This window comes from Saccopteryx leptura, chromosome 2, assembly GCF_036850995.1.
Source record: "Saccopteryx leptura isolate mSacLep1 chromosome 2, mSacLep1_pri_phased_curated, whole genome shotgun sequence".
Classification (NCBI taxonomy): domain Eukaryota; kingdom Metazoa; phylum Chordata; class Mammalia; order Chiroptera; family Emballonuridae; genus Saccopteryx; species Saccopteryx leptura.
Genome location: NC_089504.1, coordinates 97,932,015 through 97,947,319, shown reverse-complemented (window position 1 = coordinate 97,947,319; position 15,305 = coordinate 97,932,015). Strand labels below are relative to the sequence as shown.

The following is a 15,305-nucleotide window of genomic DNA, read 5'->3' as shown; positions in this document are numbered from 1 at the left end:
TCTGCATATGGGCACTAGTTGCACACATCCTTCACCACTCCCTGTGTCTCTCTCTCTTTCTGCTGGAACACAGCCCTCCTGGGACACTCCCCAATGGTCACTACCCCATGGACCCTCACTTATTTCAGCATCTGGGGACGGGAAACATGGGGACACACGGCAGGCACTGGCCCTTTCAGGCTTCCTGGAAACAGTCTGGGAAGCAGACACTTCAGAGGCAAATGAGGGTGACACAGGAGGGGGGAAGTCCCTCCCTGAGGACACAGGCCAGGGCTGGCAGGCCTGGAGGATGAGACCCTGCCAAGGGCTGATCATACCCAGACCCCAGGAAAGTAGAGTGCCCACCAGGCCCTACAGTCAGTACAGAGCAGAGTGACAAACCAGATCTAAATATACAGTTGCTCCACCATGACCTTTCCTGGCTTTCTCCTTCTGAATGCAGGGGATAATGGACCTCAGATGGGAGCTGTCATGAGACCCACAGGACAGACATCCTCAGGATGGGAGACCAGGTACCCCAGAACTTTTCTGGAGAAGCCCACTAAGACACTCACTGCAGGACAGGCAGGGACACAAGGCTTCTCAGCGCCACCCCCACCCCCGGCCCAGGAAGTGCTGCTGTGGGAAGGGGGACTCTGCCCACACCTGCACACAAGAGGGGCCTGGCACTTTGGGGCTGTAGTCAGGATGAGCTTCCAGGGTAGTCCCCACACACAGCCTGGACCTCATCCTGCCCCATAAGCAGAGCACTGAGGGATGGGGATCTGAATGCCTCTGAACACAGATGGGGAAACAGTTAAGTCACAGCAGCAGAGGCCCAGCTGGGTTTGGCCCCAACGCAGGTGGCACAGATGTGCCCATGGGTCACGGGAGGCCTGACCAGGGTTTAGGAGAAGATCCCTCTGCTGGTACACCCCCAGGATGACTTGCATTTTCCATGCTTTCAGTTTCACTTACAGAATACCACCCTCTCCCGCAGCAGGGTTAAGGCCCTGGGCAGGAGGAGGAGAGGAGTACCAGTCTGGAGTGTGGAGAGCAACCGTGGGCAAGGCCAGCACTAGGCTTCTGTACCTACGGGTGCTTGCTTGTGGGCCAGGCCAAACACAGGGGAAAGTATCCTCTACTTAACTGCACAACAATCCCAGAAGTTCTGAGTTCAGCCTCCTGGGCCTGTCCCCAGCTGTGACTCAGTTTCCTCCCCTGTCAGGTGAAGGGGGAACACCTACTTTCCAGGGAAAGAGAAGTAAGGAACCTGAGTCAGGCAGTGCCACCTGACACCACCCCACCTTACTCCACAAGCACAGCTCCAGCTGCCTGCTGCTTCCACAGAGCCTTCACCAGGGCCTGGCACACAGCAGGCTCTCCATGACTATACCGTGAATGAATGCACCCCAGCAGCCACTGGACTGGGGCTCAGGGGTCCCAATTGTTGCCTTGGCACTGCTGCTTACCCTTTCTGATCTTCAGATTAGGGGAAGGGAAAAACCATGCCACCTGGCCTTGTGCTAGGAGCACCACATTCCCCTCTCACAGACAGGAAGCTGACCCATGGAGAGGTCAAACCACTACTGGCAGTGGTTCAAGGTCATAGAATCAGGCAGCCTGGCCCCACTGAGCCCTGAGAGGTACCATTGCACCTCCCCAGGGCAGCTGGGAGGGATCAAGGGGGTTGGTGGCTCTGCTCAGGGCACAGTGAGGGGAGGGAGGCTTCAGTGCAAACACCAGCAGACATGGAGGGAGAGGGCAGAAGTCAGGGGCTCCACCTAGAAGGTCAAAAGCAGCCGTGCCTGGGAGCTCGGTCAGGGTCAGAACAGGAGGATACAATGGCCCCCACCTTGGAGTACAGGCCCCTGGAGATAATGCCCGGGCTCCTCCCACTCCACCCGCATCTGGGAAACAGGGGCCAACTGAGCTAGGGCTGAAGGAGCTAACGGCTCTGGCTGACTCTACCCGCTGGGCAGACACAGAGTGCCACCCCGGGCAAGGGCGTCCAACCTCCCCCCTGAAACACCAAGGCTGTTCCAAGGGCGGGCGGGGTGTGGAAGAGTAGGGGGTGGGAAAAAGGGCGCGGGAGGTCTTCCTGCCCTGTTCCCGGGGACAGGAAGACCAAGACTCAGGTGGAGGCCCAGAGTCCGGGTGCGCAGCCGGCCCAGGGCTTGCTATGGCAGTGGCGCCCTCTCGCCTCCCTTCATGGCGCTCCAGGCAGTTTGCGAAGTGGCCAGGTTCTTGGTCTCATTTTATGGATTAAAAGTGCCACGACCAGAAAAACAAAAATAGTGTCCACAACCCGGGCGCAGAGCGGGACGTGCGCCCCTCAAGGCCACTTGAGACCTGGGCCTGAGGAGCCAGGACGCAGCGTGGGATGCCCACACTTAGAGAGCGGAGTCGCTGGTGTCCCCGGAGCCAGGCTTTCAGGGCGGGGCCGCCAGGGCGGGGCGGAGCCAGGGGCTGCTGCGTTTGGTGGGGCGGTCCCGGGGCGGGCACTCGCCGGGACCCGCGGCGGACGAGCGGTTGGCGCTCAGGCTGGGAGCGAGGCGGCCCCTGCGGCCGCACCATGGACTCTGTCCCCGAGGAGTACGACCTCAACGGCGACCTGCGCCCGAACTCGCCGGGCTCCCCGGACGCCTCGGTAAGCCCCCTCCCCCGCACCGCTGTGCGACCTTGGCCGGCGCCCGCCCTCTCTGGGCTTTGGGCCCGGGGCCCGGGACTTGTGGGCACCAGCCAGTTGCGCGCCGCGGCCGCCGTGCCGGAGGCAGAGTTCCCCGCACCCGGTGCGCCCCGTACCTCTCCGCACGCTCAGGAGCCCTAGCGGTGCCCCCGGGCTCCGGCCACTCCCGCAGGTGAGCGGGGGCGCGGGGCGGACTGGAGGGCCATCGTCCAAACTGCGCCAAGTTGTGTCCACGCCTCCCACGCCCGGCCTTCCCTCTCCCGCACCACCCTCTAACTTCCAGTCGCCTCACCTCCGCTGCGCGCTGGGGATGGGCGGAGAGTAGTACCCCAGCCGCCGGGCCCCTGGCCAGCAGGCGGCAGACGGTTACGTCACCCATGGTGACCAGGGCGACCGTACAGTCTGGTGCGTGCCCTGATGGGGAACTTCTGGCACTGTGGCCCCGCTCCTCGTACACAGTACCTGCAGGTCAAGGAGGGTGGCGGGCACCAGGCGGGCACTGGCAGTGGTCCGGCCCCTCATTAAAGCTGCTGCCCTCCGGCCCCAGGGTCCCCTCCTGCTACTGGGCAAGGCCTGAGCGTGGTCTTGTGCCACTTAAGAGGCCCAGCACTTCCCCAGCTCCTGTTTGTGAAGCAGTCCTGGACACAGCCCTCTGTGATTGGTTGACTTTGGACATTCTTTTAGTTTCTGACTCTCTGGGGAGAGGGGCAGGGCCAGTGGAATCTCTGCTGTGTGAACCTGACTTGGACAGAGACGACAGTGCCCAGGTGTGGGTAACCAGACAGGCCATATTGGAGAAGACCCTGTGGGGCAAGCGAGGCCCCAGCTGGCCTGGATGGCCTTCCATGAGCCCCTGGTCCTGCTTAGTAACCATCTCCAACCTTCTCTGTAGCAAGCCTTTCCAGGGCCCAAGCCTCCTTGCCAGCCCTGGGGTGGCCCAGCATGTTTGTCCTGGGTTAAAGAGGAGGACACTGAGGGCTGAGAGGAGCCCACACCTGGCCCTGCCCTGGTGTTTGAACACTTTTGAGCAGAGGGCTGTGTGTGCTTGGGGAGGCTGCCTTCCTCTCTGGGCCTTCTGTGGGTAGTCTGAAAAGGGAGAACGAATGATCACTGCCTGCCTTCAGGGAAATGGGGGGAGCTCGGCAGGTAATACACAGGGCAGGTGGGTTGGAAGTAGATTTAAAAGAGAGGGATTCTGCTCATCTCCCAACCTTGGCTGCCCCTTTGCTCCAAACCTGCTCCGCTCACCAAATCTTGGGAGCACATCGTAGGCTCTGGACTGACTGGTGAGGGAGGGCACTGTACCCTGTAAGCAGAGCAGACAGAGAAGCCCCCAGTCAAAGTGCTCCACTCTCAGGGTCGGATGTGATGGCAGTGGGAGTGTGACATTGGTGCTGGGCCCTGGACTGGAGTGGGGTGCAGGTGTGGCCCCCACAATGTGGGAAAGGGCATCCCAGGCAGAGGGAACAGGGAGAGAAAGGCCCAGAGGCTGGGCCACCACACACGCTGAGGCTGGGGAGGTGTGATGGGAGGTCAGGCCTTGGTGGGAGCTTGTGTGAGAGGGAACACATTCGTCCTGTGCCGCAGACCAGTGCGGCTAGTAACTGTCCAGGTCCTTAGTGAGAACCGGGCAGAGTGAAGAAATAAACTCAAAGAGAAAAAGGATGGGATCCGGAGGCCGCTTTGCAGCCTTTAGCTTGCAAGAGTGAGTCTTCACCCCCAAACCACTTTATTTATAGGACAGAGTAAAGTCATTAGCAAATCAAAGAGAACTTTAAAACAAAGTCACATTTCCAAGGCAACACAAGAATTCTCCCAAGTGCAGAAAACCCTCCACCCTGCATAACATCTTAACTTCACAAAACAAAAGGTAAAAAGAAAACTGCCTCCAGCCTCTCCTAGGGACAAGGGAGATGGGACAAGGGAGATAGGACAAGTAAAAACAATCCAGCATCACAGCTAACAGGGAGGTGTGGGGAAAGAGCTTAACCTTTGGCTTAGCCTTAAACTGCAAGGGCTTTGCCAGCTTGCAGTCTCCAACAGTCCTGCTGTCTTCAGCCACAGACAGGGAGGCTCCTGGAGGAGTGGCCAGCCTCAAGGCCCCTCAGCTGGCCCAGGCCCGCAAAACGTTGCAGCCCAGCCTCTTCCCTCCCCTCCCCACCCTCAGGAGCTACCTTGCTGTGTTTGAGGGACATCACTCTGTGCCTCAGTTTGTTTTCTGTGAAATGGGTTGGTAGCAGAGCAGCCCTCAGGGGTCATTGTGAGGACCAAAAATGTTCGTGTGTGAAGTGCAGCCATCAGCCAGGCATACTGTGTCATTACCCGCACAGGCCTTCCTTCCAGGTGGCCTGGCTGGAATCTGAGCCTCAGGCACCTGCATGAGGTTGGGAAGAAAGGCTTGCTGGGAGGAGGGATAAACCAGGACATCTACATCTTCCGGGAGTCCTGAATAGCAGGATAGGTGAGCTGTGTCCCCAGTGTGCCCCTGGCCATGGGAGGACAGCTGGGAGGCCTGGCCTTACCGTGCAACCGTGGACAAGTGCAGACACAATCCAGCCTCAATTTTCTTTTCTGTGAAGTGGGGTGGCATGGCTCACTTACCCAAGTGGCCTGGCCTAAGGAGAAGTCACATGTGTAACCAGTTGGCAAACAAGTCGCACTGGGCCAGGACAGTGGGGAGCTCCACAGATGCCCCCCTCTGTGTGCCCGAGCCCCCGTGGCCCTCGCGTAGGCCAGCCTGCCCGGGGCCCCTCTGCAAGTGAGTTGGTGTCTTCATTAGGTCATCTCACTTGTGCTGTGGACAGGAGGAATGGTGTCAGTTATGCTGTGAAAGTGGCCCACTGGCCCTGGCCGGTTGGCTCAGTGGTAGAGCGTCGGCCTGGCGTGCAGGAGTCCCAGGTTCAATTCCCGGCCAGGGCACACAGGAGAAGCGCCCATCTGCTTCTCCACCCCTCCCCCTCTCCTTCCTCTCTGTCTCTCTCTTCCCCTCCCGCAGCCAAGGCTCCATTGGAGCAGAGCTTGCCCGGGAGCTGAGGATGGCTCTGTGGCCTCTGCCTCAGGCGATAGAATGGCTCTGGATGCAACAGAGCGATGCCCCAGATGGGCAGAGCATCGCCCCCTGGTGGGCGTGCCGGATGGATCCCGGTTGGGCACATGCGGGAGTCTGTCTGTCTCCCCATTTCCAACTTCAGAAAAAAATACAAAAAAAAAAAAAAAAGAAAAGAAAGTGGCCCACAGCTGTGTCATGCCCAGAGTGGCTTGGTTTAGGGGCAGCTGTGTTCGACCCTGCAGCAGATGCTGGGATGGTGGCCAGCTGAGGACACAGCAGGGAGGTGGTGGGACAAGGTTCCTCGGGCCACTTCTGGGTCATGCACAGCCTGAGCTGCCGGGGGACTTTGGTCTTCTCATTTCTGCTTTCCCAGCAGATCCCCAAGCTGACGGGGCCTGGCCAAATTCTAGGAGATGACTCTGATGTGGCCGCAGGGTCACTGGCACTAGTGCTGAGCCTGCAGGAAGTGGGTGTGCCCAGCCCACAGCCCAGCTGCCACAGGAAACCCCCACCAAACTTCCTGCGTGGAGCGGGAGACCTTTTGACTGGCCAAGTGGGGACAGTTCAGGAAAAGTGTAGGCTGGTGTGGCCCCAGGAGGGTGCCTTCACACGGCCTGTGCAGTGGACGCAATGGTAGCTCACGCACTAGTGGGTCAAACAAGGGACACCAAAGCCCTGCCAGAGCCAGTTTGGTTCTCAGTTCCCGCCCCAGAGAGAAGGACACAAGAGCCCCCACGTACACTGGTGCTAAGTCCAAGGCTCAGCGGGCAAGCATCTGGGGCTGGACACCCAGGACCTCCAGGGCCCCTCAACTCACGTAGACCTAATTCCCAAGCTTGTTCTTTTTCTTTTGTTATGGGTTTGTTTTATGGTGTTACTTAATTAACTGGCATAGTTTGTTTGAGAGGCAGTCTCTCAAAGCCGCGAGGGCTGGGCGGCAAGGAGGACCATCAGCCCTGCCTCAGAGGGCTGTGTTCTGACTGGCCACCAGGTCTCTGAGTCCTTCATTCAGTCCCCTGTCAGCCCAGTTTACAAATGTAAGGAAACTGAGGCACGGAGCTGTCCCACCTCGGGTCTTTGGTGCAGCTGGATACAGGGGTGATGGGGCGGGGGCAGCTCTACCCAGCTCCTAGCAGGCCCGCTGGTTGACCTTATAGATTTGTTGGGGTCCTTGGTCTCTCACTCAGCCAATATGAAAATGGGCTCTGGGAGGACAGTTGGGAGTTCCCACGTAGGTCCTTGTTCTATACTGTGCTCAGGATTCAGGGCCCATGGAAGGTTGAAGATCAGGCAGGATTAGAGGGAGTCAGTAACCAAACCCCTCAGGTTCTTCAGGGTGTCCGTGAGCCTCGGCCCTGGCCTGTCTTGTCCTGGTCTCCCAGAAGGGCAGGGGTGTGGGGGCAAGAGGCTCGGGGTGGGCCAGGCAGCCTCCTTTATGGTCCCATTCAAGCCTGGGGTGGACTGGAGCATCCTTTGTGCCATGACCAGAACCAGGCACCCAGGTTGCCTCAGACCTGGGTTCAAGTCAAGGCCTACTTCCCCTCCGCCGAATGGAGGGTGCCCAGCAGTGTGTTCCGGGCCAAGTGGTCGGGGTCCCCGCCAGCTGCCTGTGGAGAGCTGCTGCAGGGCTCTCTGTCCACAGAAGGTGGGCATTCCTGCATTGAGGCAGTCTCCCCCCCACATAAGCCTTCTTTATGGCTTTTGTGGGGAAAAATCTGGCAGTCGTGAGGTCACCCAGGTCCTGGGGCCACAGCTGAAGTTTTGGGAAGTTCCGTTGGCTCCAGGAACATATTCATATTAACCAGGGTGTTTGTCCCCTGCACTGCCCAGATTGTGGCTCATGTCTCAGTGGGGGGTTCCCAAGGTAGCTCCTGGCAGCTGGTGAGGCAGGCGGCCAGTTCAGGCCCAAGGACTCTAGGCCTGCAGGAGGCGGTTTGCAAGACAGCAGCCTCCTTGGAACTCACTCGTGTCGTGGTCATCTCCAGGGCCCAGAACTCCCCTCACAGTTCAGAGCCCCCGGAGGCCTGGAGCACCAACATTGGGCCTGGGTAAAGTGGGTCACCTGGGGCCCTTCCCAGGGTGGACATAAGGCTGTGCCTCACCCTGGGAAGCCCTCGGCATTGGGGTCGGCATTGGGACAGATGGGCCAGGTTTGAATTCTGATCTGCCCCTCCCTCTCAGTGGCCCAGGCACCGCCCTGAGCCTCAGTCTCCCACTCTGTAGAATGGGAGAATCACACTTCCTCTCATGGTTAGTGGAGAACTTGGTGAGTGGTGGAGCCTCCCAGAGTGCGGCCCAGGGCATACAGCTGCAGAGACCGAGGCCAGCAGAGGGAGAGCACATTGTCAAGGCCCTAGAGCCATGCTGTGGCGAGCCAGACTTTGACTGGCACCCCCTGACCCCAGCCTGTGTTGCCCTTATCACTGTACAGGTTGACTAGGAAGCTGATGGCTGAATGGGCAGGAAGCACCCTGCACCAGGAAAGGTGCACAGGCCAGGGCTCCGAGGCAGCAGCTAGACTTCCAGAGTCCCCAGGGTACCTGCTCCATGACCCCCATGCACAAGTGAGGCGCAGAGGGGGCCAGGTGTCCTGAGGTCACACAGCTGGGGCCTGGAGTATATCCTCAGCCCCCACAGGGTGACCTTTGACCCCACCCTCCTCCATGGGGCCTGAGGAGACCATGGTGTCAGCTGCCATGGCTTCTGAACCCCAGGGCCTGTGTTCACATCTCAGGACAGCCCTCACTTGTTGTTTGGACAAGAGCTTCAGTTTACCTGTAGTGAGTGGGTACGGGGTCAGGGAAGCTCCCTGGAGGAGGACAACCAGCTGAAAAGTGAATACAATGGTAGGCTGTGCCCAGGGCCCCCAGGACAGAGGACAGCAGGGGCACAGGCTCTCTGTGCTGTGGGCTCTGCCACGGACAGTGTCATTCTGAATTTGAATGTGCATGTGGCCATGTGGCTACATGGCTATAAGATGTTCAGGTGGCTCAGGAGAGCTCAGAATAGAAAAGAATTCTTCCTCCTGTCTAGAGACCACCACAGTTAGCCTGGGCATGTGCACATGTCTGTATGCATGTTTGTTTATGCACATGTACATGTGTCTGTTATGTATATATGTGTGCATGATATGTTAACACACGTGAGTTCCACATATATGTACACCTGTGTTATGTGTATGTATATAGGCTTATGGGTTTATGTGTGCATACACATTTGTGTGTATTTATACATGTGTACACATGTTGCTTATGCATGTGGGGTGTGTGTATGGTCATGCGTGTATGTCCGCTTATGTGTGCATGTGTGTATAAGCTCATGAGGATACGTATGTAGCCCACAGAAGGTGGGAACCCCTTACAAAGTTTTCTCCGGGGTTGGTGACTGGGATGAGCATTGCGGTGGCTTCGAGTGAGGGCACTTCAGTTTATGAAACATAGTAGTACACACACCCACTGCAGGCCAGCGCTTCCCAGATGCCACCCCCAGAGGAGCACACTCATGTGACTGGGGTGGAGCTAGGGGCAGCCTCATGTTGTAGGCACCAGAGGCCCTTAGGCAGTGGGCAGCCTGTGCCCGGACTTTGGCTGGGAGCAGCCCTGGAGGTGTGGGGGTCTGGGTCATGGCCCACCCCACTGTGAGTGCAGCTGGAGACCTGGTGAGAACCCACACAGAGAGTTGCAGGAGAGACCCGGGGGGCTTGGCCATGTGTGGAACATCCCAGAGAGCTGGGGCACGGCCTGGGTCTGCACAGGAGGCCTTCCCTGTGTCCTTTGGTCTTGAATTTTAAACGAAGTGGATTTGCTACTTCAGGGCCCCTCACACCAGGGAACCTGGGCAGGTAGCTGAGCCACCCCATTCTGTGCCCATCCTCCCTCCCTTCGGGGCATGTTATTCTAGAGTCAATTTAAATTTAAAGACACACTGTAAAAGTGAGTCCCGCCCTGCTGTAGGTCAGTGTTTTCCAGGGTGACATCTGCAGCTACAGAAAGTGGAGGTGGACTGAGCACCGTCCGGCCTCTCCCAGCACCCGCCTCCTAGTCTCCATCTTTCATGAGTCTAGAAACAGGATCTCCTGGGTGGCCCCAGGAGGCCACCTGCTGACTGGTCCCCAGGAGGCCACCATTCCAGCCTGGCAACTCAGGGGCTCCTGTGGACAAAAGGCCAGGCCCAGGGGCTCAGATTTGCCCTGGTTAGTGGGGAGGGGCAGTCAGGGGCAGTTTGAAGTCATAGCATGGTGGGCACCTGGGAGTGGCAGGGGACCTGCCCCGAGACTGGGTGTTCTCAGGCAAAGGTGAGGGAAGAGGGGCAGGACTCACTCTGTGTCTGTTTGATGGACAGGAACGTGAACACAGGGCATGAGCAGGGACTGCTCTGCGCAGGGGCCGTCTGTCCCAGGGGAAGTAAATGAAGGGACGGGAGCAAGCGTGTAGAGGGCTGGGATGGTGGCGACAGTGTCACACCTGTATGCTCCACACTCTTCAGGTTGTCTACATTAAATACGTAGCCTTAATAAGGAGGTTTAAAATTTTGTTAATAAAAATTAAGGAAGATATAAGAGCTGCAGCGTAGGATGCAAGGCATCCACGTTTTGTGCCCTGCTCAGCTGGGAGGCCTGTTTCATAGCTGGGCAAGGGTGCAGGGAGCGGGATCCAGCTCCCACCCCGAAAGTCACTTCTGCCCTGGCACCAAACATCCGCCCAGATCTGGCAGAGAGGGTAGGCCAGGGCACCACAGGCAGGGTCATCCAGGAAAGGCTGCCAGACTCCACCCCAGTGCGTGGAGGTATTCACTAGTGGTAGTTTCCGTTCTGAAACCAGAATGTGCTGGAGTAGTACTTGTGTTTCCTCTCTCTTCCAGGACTTGATTCCTGGGGAGGGTCTTGCAGGGCTGTGCAGCCTTCTCTGGGCCCCTTGTTCCGTTAATAAGCACTTCCCTCTCGAGCCTCGTCTGGGCCCACAACTGCAGGCCATTAGCCCCCACTTCCCTGCCAGTTCTGGGGAGGAGACCTGGGTAGCGGCTTGGGGTGGCCCAGGCCTGCAGCCCCTGCCTCCTCCCTGCCACCCATCAGCTGACTGCCCCTTCCCCACAGCCACCCCGCTGGGGCAGGAACCGGCCCATCAACGTGAATCATTATGCTAACAAGAAAAGTGCAGCGGAGAGCATGCTGGACATCGCCCTGCTGATGGCCAACGCCTCCCAGCTGAAGGCCGTCATCGACCAGGGCCCCAGCTTCGGCTTCTTCGTCCCCCTGGTGGTCCTCATCTCCATCTCCCTGGTGCTGCAGATCTGCGTGGGCGTGCTGCTCATCATCCTGGGTAGGTGCCTGGACAGGGTCCCCACAGTGAGCGGGCCTTGGGGCAGCCCTGCCCCATGGTTGGCTGGCTCTGCCTGCATAGCTCCTCGCATAGGGTGCTTACCCTCTGACACTCTCTGAGCGTGGAGCCCTCACAGAGCTGCACAGGGGAAGGGGAGGCAGGGGGTCCTCACTTGGCTAGGAAGTCCAGGATGTGGTCCCCAGAGAACTACCGCTGGGTCTCTGTCCTTCCATCCACCCTGGCTGAGGATGCTGGGAAATATCATAAACACACTAAGAGTTGACAGATATCGGGTGCCCACCATGTATCCTCTAGTTCTTACAATGGTCTACAGCAGGGGTCCCCAAACTATGGCCCGCGGGCCACATGCGGCCCCCTGAGGCCATTTATCCGGCCCCCGCTGCACTTCCAGAAGGGGAACTTCTTTCATTGGTGGTCAGTGAGAGGAGCATAGTTCCCATTGAAATACTGGTCAGTTTGTTGATTTAAATTTACTTGTTCTTTATTTTAAATACTGTATTTGTTCCCATTTTGTTTTTTTACTTTAAAATAAGGTATGTGCAGTGTGCATAGGGATTTGTTCATAGTTTTTTTATAGTCCGGCCCTCCAACGGTCTGAGGGACAGTGAACTGGCCCCCTCTGTAAAAAGTTTGGGGACCCCTGGTCTACAGGGACTAACTGCTGGTCCTTTTTCGCCAGGACATCTGTCCGCCCAGGTGAAGGTCAGGGCAAGGAGCAGCAAGGTCCCCAGGGTTGCCTTGACCTCCTGGCTGTGTGACCTCAGGCAGGTTGCTTGACCTTCTGGCTTCAGTTTCCCTGCCTGTCAAGTGGGCATAAAGCGGCCTTGGGTGCATGTGAGGGTTGCTAGGTTACCACGCAGAGGACACTCAGGAAGGTGCTTGCCTGTGTGTGCTCAGCACATCCTGCCTTAAAATCCAAACTGGGGCCTTGGGTTGGTACCGCACCCTCTGTGGCCACAAATGTCAGGCCCCTCCGAGCTTCTGTCCTGTCACCTTCCCAGGCCAAGCCTATTGTCCGTAGTGTATTAAAACAGGCACGTCCCTCTGGAGGACAGAAGTGGGCCCTGCAGCGTCACTCCACCCCAGCTCTGGGCCCCGTTCAGGCAGCCACGGCAGTGTCCACACCCTCTCGCCCACAGTCAGGTATGACCTCAACAACCCAGCCAAGCACGCCAAGCTGGACTTCCTCAACAACCTGGCCACCGGCCTGGTCTTCATTATCGTTGTGGTCAACATCTTCATCACGGCCTTTGGCGTCCAGAAGCCCACAATGGACATGGCACCTCAGCAGTAGGGCTCAGGTGAGTTACTCCTGAGGGTCAGGCCAGGCACTGCACTCCACCACAAGCCTGCTCTCAGACCCTGCTGGCCGCTGACCCATGAGTAGGCTGGGGACCTTTCATGCAGAGTGCCCTGACCTCGTGCCTGCCCCTGCCTGGGCCCTGTGGGGTGGGCGCCCCGGCTGTACATTCCCATACCACACTCCACCTTCATCCATGCTCAGAGAGGCTGAGCACCTGCCAAAGTCACCCCGCTAGGAAACAGGAGCCAAGGGAGGCCAGGTGACCCTTATAACACGCTCAATGAAGGACCCCCTACTGTGTGCAGCCAGGGGTGCTGAGACACAGGCACCCTTAGTGTTGCACAGGCAGATACAGGTCAGCAGAATTCAATACTTTGCTAAGTTTGATGTCAGCAATTAGGCTATAAGGATACAAGTGTCTTGCATTTGGAACCCTGGCCAGGGCTACTCACCACAGGTCCATGTGACCTGGGGCCCAGTGGTCATGACTCAGGCCTGTCTCAGAGGAAGCGTGGACACCACTAACAGACAGCTCTCTACCACCAGGGATACCCCAGGGCAGAATGGGAACCCCACAAAACCATCTGTAGGCCAGCATGGTCCCACACTCATGGCATGGTGATTAGACCGTTTATTAACCACCCATTGTATGCCCCAAACACAACCCCAACCCTCCCAAGCATCAGCCCATGGCACGAGCCCCCACCAGTTCCTGCTCTCTGGGGTCCCCTGTCAGAGTGTGCTGGGACCAGGGCTTTAAATCCTCATAATAACCCAGGAGGGGAAACTGAGGCTTGCCCAGGTGAGAATTGGGCCCTTTTGGAGTTGGAGAGGTCCCAACATTTGTGGGCTGGTTGTTGGACACACCATTAAGGCTGGGTCACCAGGATGGCACCAGGTTGCCTCTGGCTGGACAGGCCTCACACCTCTCCTCTCCTTTGCAGATGTCCCAGATTGTGCCTGGCTGCAGCCACACAGACCCCAGAAGTTGCCTTACCCATGGGGCCCACCTGCCTGCGTACGGCACTCTTTGAAACTACCAGAGCCCAGCAGTGGACTGGAGGACACGCAGGCCAGTGTGAGGCCTGCTCCGTCCTTGGCTTCTCCTCATAGAGCAGTGGGCAGTAAGGCCCAGAGGGCAGAACTGGAGACCCCCAAGAAGGCTCATGGCCATCACAGACACACAGCAGACCAGAGGATGGGCAGCAAAGGGCCAGGGCCAGCCTCAGCCTCAGGACATTTCCAGAGGGATGAGATGCCTCTTTTCAGTCAATGTGTATCCCCTGTGGGACCGGTGGTCTCGGCCATTCCCGACCCAGGACACTGGACCACCAGCTCCTCCCTTGGCCCGGCACTGTGGCTGTGGGCCCGGTGCACACCTTCCACCAGCAGTTACTGGTGGAGCCGGGTCCGAGCCCCACTTTTCTAAGCACAATGACCAATAAAACAGATGTTCCTACTGTGCAGCCTTTAGCACTGTTCTCCGTCCCACCCACGGCAGGCACAGGGACATAGTTTGTACCCTAGGTGCCCCCTCAGAACTGTGGGGTTGGGCAGCTCCTTGGCACCAGACGTCCAGGTCAGGTTTTCAGGCAGAGACGGGGTCTCGGGTCTCCGGTGCCCCAGTGTCTTACTGTTTTACTTGGCGCGCAGAAAAATGGTTCGAAGAGCTCCCGGTAGCCCAGGCCCAGAGACTGCATGGCAGGCAGTCCCACAGATCATCATTTACTCTATGGGGGCCTGCCCACAGGTGTCACCCCCTCACCCCGATCCCTGGGGCTCCCGGGAGTGACATATACACTGTGCCAACTCAGAAACTTCAGCAGCAAGCTCCCAGGAGTGGGCTCACTGACCTGACCACACGTGATGACCAGGTCAGAAAACCAGCTTTGACACAACAGTACCGTCTCCACGGCGGACCTGTCCACGTGTTGCCAACCTTCCCACTGCTCATTTGTAGCAAGACGGAGCAAACCCCAAGGTCCAGCCCTGGCTCTGGTTCGAGGGCTCCCAGGCATTTCCTTAGATCTGGTTCAGGTGGGGCATTATTCAAGGGACTGGCCCGGGATGCCTGGGTCAGGGCTGGGGGTGTGTGACTGGTCCCCATGTCAACTTTGTGGGCATTTGGTGTCAGAAGCCAAGACGACTCTCTGCAGGGATTGGGGGACAAGTGGTAGGCAGGGCGACCTTGCATAGGAGCTCCCTCCATTGGCATCTCCAAACGTCACCCCTACTGTCCTCGGGCACTCGGCCTGATGATGACTACTAACCACTCCCTCATGGAAAGTTCCAGCACTCTCACTGTTTCTTGCAGCCTGTTCACTACTCGTCTTCCCTCCATACTCACAGTTGTGACCCACCCAACGTGGTGCCCAGCACTGCCCTTCAGTCATGCCTAATGGGCCAAGGAGAGTAGGGCTGGCGCTGGGTAGGCTGAGACCCTGCTGAGGGCCAGATGCCATCCAGCAGGCCAGCCTGCCTCAGGGGTCCTTACCTCACCTGGCTGGAACCCCAGCTCCCTCCATTCTCCCCTCGAGGCCCTCAGGGCCTGAGCCCTCACTCTCTGCCCCTTTGCCCCTCCACTATGACCCCTGCTGCTGCCCCACCCCCTCATCTCCTTGAGGTGGCAGGCCTGGCCTCATCTGGTACCTTCCAGGTGCCTGGGATACCTGGGAGCTGCTGTGGCCTTTGCCCTCCCTTTCCCCGTCACTTTTCCCTGCCACCACCTGAGCCTGGGGTGGCTTCAACGCCTTGTTCCCTTAAGATAATCGGGTGACACTGCCATCTGGTCAGTGGGGCTGGAAGATCATCTTGGCACAAAGTGACGGATAAACAGAAGTGGGTGAGACACCCAGTCCCAGGCTTTGCCTGAAAATACTCCAGGAATAAGCATAGGGACTGCAGAGTGGGGCCACAGCGTGGCCCTGCTCTGGGGAGCGTCTGAAT

At 58.2% G+C, this 15,305-nt stretch overlaps 1 protein-coding gene across 1 annotated transcript; it reads left to right on the top strand.

The window, feature by feature from the left end:
- Window positions 1–2,473: 2,473 nt before the first annotated feature.
- On the top strand, window positions 2,474–13,825 carry NINJ1 (ninjurin 1). The gene is made up of 4 exons (XM_066365726.1): window positions 2,474–2,629; window positions 10,810–11,035; window positions 12,196–12,357; window positions 13,304–13,825. The coding sequence occupies exons 1-3, from the start codon at window positions 2,555–2,557 to the stop codon at window positions 12,348–12,350; spliced, it is 456 nt and encodes a 151-aa protein (XP_066221823.1). The 5' UTR covers window positions 2,474–2,554; the 3' UTR covers window positions 12,351–12,357; window positions 13,304–13,825.
- The last annotated feature ends 1,480 nt before the right edge of the window (window positions 13,826–15,305 follow it).

Bases quoted from the DNA above. Each gene is read 5' to 3' on its own strand.
- NINJ1 (XM_066365726.1), top strand. From the start codon at position 2,555: ATGGACTCTGTCCCCGAGGAGTACGACCTCAACGGCGACCTGCGCCCG. The intron at 2,630-10,809 runs GTAAGCCCCCTC...CCTTCCCCACAG, and splicing joins CGGGCTCCCCGGACGCCTCG to CCACCCCGCTGGGGCAGGAA. The intron at 11,036-12,195 runs GTAGGTGCCTGG...TCTCGCCCACAG, and splicing joins CGTGCTGCTCATCATCCTGG to TCAGGTATGACCTCAACAAC.